Below are 7,994 nucleotides of genomic sequence, written 5' to 3'. Positions count from 1 at the left end.
CATTTAATGAAGAATATTCTATATCATTAAGTGCACGGTCCCTTACAAAGAATACGACATTCACTGCCTACCGTTACACGTTCTTCAATGGCCTTCATAATTGTCATTTAAGAGAGACTTGATCCTAGAACCTTGTTCTCTAGGTGCAGCTATAAATAGTGAGCTCCTCAACCATTGTAGATGACATGAATTTTCTCGCAAGCATACGCTATATTCTATTCAAAGCTTAATAACATCTTACGTTCTTGTTTATTTGTACTGTTATTACTGCCTCTGGAAGCTCTGCTCTCGGAACCACGATTTCTGCTGTTTTATTTTAACTTCAAGGCTAAGTCTTATATTTTTGTCTAATTTATTTATCATTTTATGATCAATTCGATTCACTTGTCTATAAACTACATATAAATTTAATTGTATTATTTTACGATTAAACAATTACAATATCCTAGCAGTTCCTCATGTTTGACAAATTATCATATGAAAAATTCTGGCAATTATCAGTTTTTGTGATAAATCCTTATGATTATTATATGAAAATATTTTAGGGGTTGCCGAACCTTCCCAAATTCGATGAAAAGCTATTTTTTCAAGACCTCTTTTAGAAAGGTCAAAATTTAAAAATGATCCTATTTGTGGGGACAAGAAAATTAGGTTGCCATTACTCTAGTTTTTGTTTGATACTGCATTTGAACTATTTTTTTTTTTTTGAACTATTTTTTTTTTTGAACTATAGTGGCTCACATGAATTTGGTACTATAACAAATTCATTTGAGCGTCAACTCGACTTAAAATTCTGTAGTAGTAAGCTCACTTGAAGTCATCAATTGCATTAGTTTTCTTTTTCTATTTCCCTCTTTAAAATTTTCCACATCACAGTCCAAAGAGTGAAGAAAATGGCAAATACTGCGGCATTTGGAGAAATCGGTCTTGTTCCACTTCGTCAATCAACTTTCAATCCCTCACATCGTCCCTTCTTCTCCTTATCTTTCCATAACACAGCCATTTCTTCTTCACCTAAATTAACTGCTGCTCTCTCTTTCACTCAATCCCAAGGTAAGTACCAATTTCTATCTTATTTCTGTATTTGGATTGGTGTTATATTTTGCTTAAAATTTGTGAATTCTTTTTTTAATTGACTAGGTTTTGGATTTGCAAGCAAGGAACAAAAACGTACTGATTTAGTTCAGACATCAGCTGTTCGAGAGTTGAGGGGTTCTCTTCTATCTGCACAGGGACATCGCTTTGCTATTGTACGTTTCTTCCCTTTTTACCCTTTATTTTTTTTTCCATTATTACATATTGCTTCTTTGGTGGAGTTTGGTATTTTTTCCATTATTACATATTGCTTCTTTGGTGGAGTTTGGTATTTATAAGTTAGGTCTTTAACTTCTACATGTTTTCATACTCTCTACATTTTAGTAATTTTTTCGTCCCAATTTGTTTGGCACTATTTCTCACATTTTATCGTTGTCATGAGCTGTTGCAACCGTTATTCAGTTTCAAGACGAAAGAACTACTTTTCACTCCAAATATATAATATTTCGAAAAGCTTTCACTGATTACCCGTAATCAGGAATAGAAGGATTGGGGGAAGATATCGGGATGATTAAAAAAATGAATGGCAAAAGAGGAATTGGTTAATTCCCATTCTTTAATTTAAAAAAATACAATGGCTGCGCAATATAGAATACAAAAGAGAGGAGCCCCTAGGTTTTGGTCTAGTTGTAAGAGCGCAACGCGTGATATGTTGGTTAGGATATGTTGGTTAGGCGCACGTCATGGATTCGAACCTTGTCGCAAACAAAAAGCCTGGTATTTAAGTAGAGAAGGGTAGAGGGCCGGACCCATTATCTACCGCGTTTCAAAGTGTGCGCCATTTTGGGCGTGTCTCAGTTATCAAAAAAGAATACAAAAGAAAGGATGTAGTTAGGGAACTTTTGTTATTTTGTATGCATATGTAGCTCATGTGTCAAACAACTTTTCTTTCCTTAAAAGTGTTCCATCAACACTGCCAAACAAATTGGGACCGAGGGAGAATCAATTATACATAGTCAAACCAGCTATTATTAGGTGTCCATTTTTTCGCTGGAAAGGATTTCAAGGTGTTGGCATTTTGTCTCTGGGTGATTTGTAACAAGATAGTTATGTTTAACCCCCCCCCCCCCCCCAAATGTTGATGAATTTGGTCTGTTGTGTGTTTGCTTTTACTTAAAGTCGATACTACAATTGACTTTGTTATCGGTTCCAAATTTTAATTTCTATTGGTTCTTTTCTATATTAGAAGGGGAGCCTTGGAGCAACGGTAAAGTTGTCTCTGTGTGACTTATAGATTATCGGTTCGAGCCGTGGAAGTAGGCACTAATGCTTATGAATTGCCTTCTGTGATTCTACAGGTGGTTTCACGTTTTAACGATCTGATCACCAAGAAGCTTTTGGAGGGTGCTTTGGACACTTTCAAGAGTTACTCTGTCAGAGAAGAAAACATTGATGTATGTCTTCAATATTTATCTCCCTTATGCGTTCTTGCTAGTGTCTCAAACAATTATAGATTAATTGATTATAGAATGTGAGGCAGGCATTGTTAGATGATAGTTTCTCCAGTATGTCTGGTTCATCACTCAAAGTAAAACCTTTTTTTCCCTTCAATTTAAATATACATGAATAAGAGAGGTTGAAAGAAAGAATGTCACTGGTTGAGCTCGCATTGAAGATTAATACGTTAGATCAGCTATTAAAAGTAGGCCAAATCCTAAGAGAAGGGGAAAGAGAAACACTGGTCACCTGATTATGCAATTAAGATGGGTTCATTTACACAAATACCCCCTCTAAGAAAAAGAAAAAAAGAAAGCTAATTTGTGTGGATTCATGAACTTGTAGTTACTAGTAATTTACTGGAGTACTTAAGAGCTGATCTTCAAAAGTCTTTTCCATTATTTGCTATGTTAGAGCATAAGTACTATATAATTATAGCTTCTTTAAGAACATAATTTCATTTAGAAAAAAGACCATAGCATAATGGTGATATTATGTTCTAGAATATATCATATCATAGATTCAGTGCAGACTTTAGGCAGCGTGATTAGTAGTCTCTTCCATTTCATGGCATCATCTCTCATAATGAAATTTGTGCAGGTTGTATGGGTTCCTGGTAGTTTTGAAATTGGTGTTGTTGCACAGCAACTTGGCAAGTCGCAAAAATATCAATCAATATTGTGTATTGGTGCTGTGGTAAGCTTCCGTCAGAACTGCATGTTACTTTGTGTACCTTCTTGTTCTGTTCTTACCTCCTCCAACTGTGTCTTTTGGTGGTTTTCTTTTATGGCTATGAAAATGCGGGTGATTGCAATTAGTTTCCTTTTGGTTTTTCAGCTCTGTATGTCTTATGTGACCATCAGTTTTCCTATTGAGCTGATTCTGTTAACCAACTTAGAATTGATGAGAACATGCACTGTGTCCTTTGTTCCTGATGAAAAAATTGCACTTTGTTACAAACCCCCTCCTCCAATTGAATGAAAAAGTAATGGCGGATATAACAAAACTCAACCAAGGATGACAGATTATAAGACTACTTTTGATATATAAGAAAAATAATTAACGGAAGAAACATATTCGGGTTTAAATTCCTTATTGAAGTTTATGTTTCTTAAAATTCATACTCTTTTTCTTTTTTGGGGTTTGCACGATGAGGAATGGAAAAATCAATCCGAATGTGCTGTATTTAAATTATATGATTTGTCTTGGTCAGTGTTTCTAGTTTTATCTTTTTTGGAACTTGTAATATTTTTAGCCAAAAGGCTTAGGTGTTCCAATTGAGAAAAGGCAATATAAAGCTAGACTCAGAACATCGAAGCAAAGACAAGAGAGAAATACGTACTATGCTAGCAGTTTTTTCTATAAATCAAACGATCCATCTTTCTGATTTCTGTCTTTATCTAAATCTTGACATGCCTAATATTTTCCATAGGTATGTCGTACATGGAAGTTAATTTTGTTCCTTCTTGCTGCTGTGTGGATTATTATCTTTTAATTTTCTATTTTTCATTGTGTTTTGCGGCCAGTAGATTAAAGGTGATACCTCTCACTACGATGCCGTGGTTAATGCTACCACATCTGGAGTACTTTCAGCAGGTTTAAATTCAGGTAAAGTGAACTACATTCAGGATAGGCAGTAAACAGTAAATTATTTTCTAATTATCTTTTAAAAAATTTGCATTATTTTCTGAAAGGTACAATTCTTGATCATTGCTAACGCTTTGTGGTATAGTGATCTTGCTGAGATATGGAAATAGAATATCATAGATTTCATGCAGCCCTCCCAACACCCTGGCCCTATCACACCTCTTTCCAAAGTTTCTTCACTCCAAAGTGACTCTCGCCTTTTGAAATGTAGACAGTTTGGGATAACTTGGCCATCTAATCATTTTAGTCATATTTCCATCTACTGAAATTTGTTCACGAGTTGCAACACAGTAACCTTTTCCTGAATAGCTGGAAGAGGATAGGAACTTTATTTCTTAATGAGACAACTTGAGAAGTGAGTTAGTTAGCAGACTTCTTTATGTTTCCAATGTAATTTGGCTTAGGATGTAGGTAGCAGTTGGTAAGTTCATGGTATTTATTCTAGTATCATGTGTGTAACACAGTGACTTGTAGCTTTATTTTCTTTCATTAGTTGCTAGCTTTTCAGTTCATTTTTGCATTAGCTGATGAATATTAAAATCTCCCTAATGTAATGGGTGCAGGTACTCCTTGCATATTTGGTGTTCTGACATGTGATACCTTGGAACAGGTAAATTTTCTAGGAAATCAGTTCTATTCTACACAAGCATATTAGTAGGATTATATCTATGGTAGCGACTAATTGTTGTAGCGATTTTGTAGTAATTTGTTACTTTGTTTCTTTTATTTCTAACTTCAATTAAATACGTTAATTCTTGGACATAACTAAAAGAGATATGACCTTTTACTAATGTGTCCGTACAATCATATATAGCTTTAGCGTAAAATAACAAAGCTTGGAACTCCACCTTCTCTGCACATGCCTGGTGTGCATGGCATAAAATACATCATATCCCAGGAGTCTAGTTTTAAGAGGTGGGGAAGAGTTTGCATGGCGTTCATTTTCTTTATTTCATTTTTATTCTTTCAGTAGCTTCAAAATGACTAGGAAAAGAAAAGGGCAGCCCAGTTCAAAATACTAGGCAAAACATGATTTTGCAACCTGAAAAATGGATAACGTCCTTCTTACTAGTGTCAAATGTTTATTTGTCAACTGAACAAAGAGAATATTTTAAATTACATAAACTGCATCTTAATCCCATTAATTGCTCATATGTGGAAAGAAGTGATCATGCCCCAGCCCTTGCACTTGTTGAGAAAAAGTAAGAAAGTATTTCAAGGAACTCTGCCAAGAATAACGTATCTACAGGGGCAATGAAAAAGCTAAAAAAATGAAAGATGCATGAGCAAAGAGCAATTGACATTAAAATCAGAACTACCAAGATTTCGGTCTAGGAGTCTGATCTAGTGGAATAAAAAGCAATAGGATTAGGACTGAGTATATTTAGACTCAAAATGCTTGGTAGATGTCGGCAGGGAAAGAGATAGAGAGAATAAATATCAAAATACTAGGAGTCACTTGATCTTGTACTTTAGTTTATTAGAAATGCTGGAGTAAGTTGGATCTGTGCTCTTTGCTCTCGAACTGATGTGAATTATGCATATATTTCTACCTACACTTGTGCAACTAACTTACTTAAGCCTATATTAAGATCAATCAGCTATACCTCAATCCTGAATCAGTTGGGGTTGACAATATGAATCCTTTATTTCCATCTTTATTCAGGTTCATTTCATTACGATACTAAATTATTATGTGCCTTTTAGGCAAATTAAGAGTTCTCTAAATCTTGCACTTATCCCTTTACACACGTAACTAGTGTAATCTCAATTAGTTGGTCGTCTATATAGATCTTTTGCTTCAGTAGTGTTCTATTTTCAGTTATGTCTGTATTTGTTTTAAGAGATTTGAGATCCTTTGAGACAACTTCATTTCAGGTGATTTTAAGTCTACTTCGTTCCTGTTATGCACCTATAATCATTTTTTTGTCACACCTATGTTCTACCTATGGACCAGTACATCTTGAAGACAACATGGAACATGACCTAACCATTTTAAGCAAATTCTTTCATGGTGCCCTCTATATGTGCTATTTGTACCATCTGTAGGATATCATAATTTCTAACTTGGCCAGCTTACTTAAACCTAAAGCTATTCAAGGGAAAAAAAAATCATATTTGACATTCTGAGCACCAGTTGGTATGTCTTTCATCTAATATCGCACCTTGTTTATCAGAAGAGTAGCCAATGAAGTTGAACAAATTAAAGTACTGTTGTTGGTAGCTGTTAATTTCTGTGGATCAATATAAGATCTATTCCCTCCGTTTCAATTTATGTGAACCTATTTTCTTTTTAGTCCGTGCCAAAAGAATGATCTCTTTCCTCATTGGAAATAATTTACCTTTATGCAATGATTTATAGCCACACAAAATATATGCGCCTCATTTTACACCACAAGTTCAAAAGTCTTCTCTCTTTTTTTAAACTCCGTGCCCAGTTAAACGGGTTCACATAAATTGAAACAGAGGGAGCATAATTTACTGCCTCTTGGATCTATATATATAACTCAACATTCTTCTTGGCTTGCTGGAAAATTGACCAGAACCCCTCTAAATCTCCCGTCCTTATTTTCTCTCTGCCTGCCTCTTATGCTGTCAAGGGCAGCGTCTTTGTGGTTTGATAGCATATCGTATGATGAAAATCCCATAATATTGCAGGCCTTCAATCGTGCTGGTGGAAAGTCTGGGAATAAAGGTGCCGAAGCAGCATTGACATCTGTAAGTTGCCTGTAATTGTGTGGCATTACTTATTGTATCAACAAGTTATCTGTCTTGTCTGATTCTTCTCAAAATGCCTTTGTTATATGGTGCTTTTCTGTAATTTCCTTAGTATCATTTATTCCTGGTACGAGTTGTAGCTTTGATTCACAAGTTTGGAATAGAATGTATATAGAGGACAAAAGCTGAGAAGATACTATTTTGATTCTTCTCTGGCAATTGATACTGTCTATATTCCAAAAGCAAGGTCGTGGTTATACTTCTCATTTCCTTGGTTGGGTCTTTCTTTGGATAACTAAATTTGTGCATACGAACTGTAATTTTCCCTTAATTTAGTGACACTTCTTCCGGCAAAGAAATCTATCGTACACCTAATGAAGACTGAACCCAAATGTCACTTTAACAGGAAAATAGCAGGGTAAAGAAAGTGAAATATATGGTATAGAAGTGTTTTTTGTTAAACATTCAAGTGTGTGATCCGGTGATCAATGAATTGGGTGCAAACGTACTAATGATTTCTTCCCATCCGCTTAAATCTTAGTGGCAGAGTTACCATCTACTTGTGTTGGTGGGAGATAGCAGATACCTAGTGGAATAGTCGTGCTGCGCACAAGTTGAGTCGGATACCATCATTGTCACACAAAAAAAAAAGAAAAAAAGAAATTGTTTTTATCTCTTCTATTGGATAGAGAACTTCAATTTTGGTGTCCACAAATCTCTCAACTTGATTTTTGTTATGAAATTGTTATGAAAAGCTTGGAGTGCAGCTTGAAATGTTCCAAGTTCAGATAGCTTTGGTTTTCTTGGAAGTCTTGTTTTACTGTGCTTCAAGTTTGATTTTATACTAATGTGCTAATGTTTCAGATTGAAATGGCATCTTTGTTCGAGCACCATTTGAAGCCCTTAGAGTAGGCAAAGATCCTTGTTTCCAGCAGCTGTATCATTTGCAAGAAAATTGTTGTAATTCGGATATTGTTCTTCTGTTGAACCAGAATTCTCAATTGAGAATTGTTTGCAGGAATGCCATTCTTGGACAAAACTGTAATCTTTCAATTTTGTATTTTTGAATAATAATGCCTCTTTTTTTCGGGTTGCCT

General features: G+C 35.1%; 1 protein-coding gene across 1 annotated transcript; it reads left to right on the top strand.

The window, feature by feature from the left end:
- Window positions 1-688: 688 nt before the first annotated feature.
- On the top strand, window positions 689-7,994 carry LOC107799637 (6,7-dimethyl-8-ribityllumazine synthase, chloroplastic). Its single transcript, XM_016622780.2, has 8 exons — window positions 689-1,053; window positions 1,141-1,250; window positions 2,394-2,489; window positions 3,133-3,228; window positions 4,062-4,140; window positions 4,743-4,789; window positions 6,838-6,897; window positions 7,762-7,994. The coding sequence occupies exons 1-8, from the start codon at window positions 894-896 to the stop codon at window positions 7,807-7,809; spliced, it is 696 nt and encodes a 231-aa protein (XP_016478266.1). The 5' UTR covers window positions 689-893; the 3' UTR covers window positions 7,810-7,994.

Source organism: Nicotiana tabacum, chromosome 5, assembly GCF_000715075.1.
Source record: "Nicotiana tabacum cultivar K326 chromosome 5, ASM71507v2, whole genome shotgun sequence".
In the NCBI taxonomy this organism is placed as follows: domain Eukaryota; kingdom Viridiplantae; phylum Streptophyta; class Magnoliopsida; order Solanales; family Solanaceae; genus Nicotiana; species Nicotiana tabacum.
The sequence above is the reverse complement of the archived record's forward strand: the minus strand, read 5'-3'. Positions and strand labels throughout refer to the sequence as shown.

Coding starts and splice junctions, on each gene's coding strand:
- LOC107799637 (XM_016622780.2), top strand. CDS start 894: ATGGCAAATACTGCGGCATTTGGAGAAATCGGTCTTGTTCCACTTCGT. Junction 2,490..3,132: donor TCAGAGAAGAAAACATTGAT/GTATGTCTTCAA, acceptor AAATTTGTGCAG/GTTGTATGGGTTCCTGGTAG. Junction 3,229..4,061: donor TATTGTGTATTGGTGCTGTG/GTAAGCTTCCGT, acceptor TGCGGCCAGTAG/ATTAAAGGTGATACCTCTCA.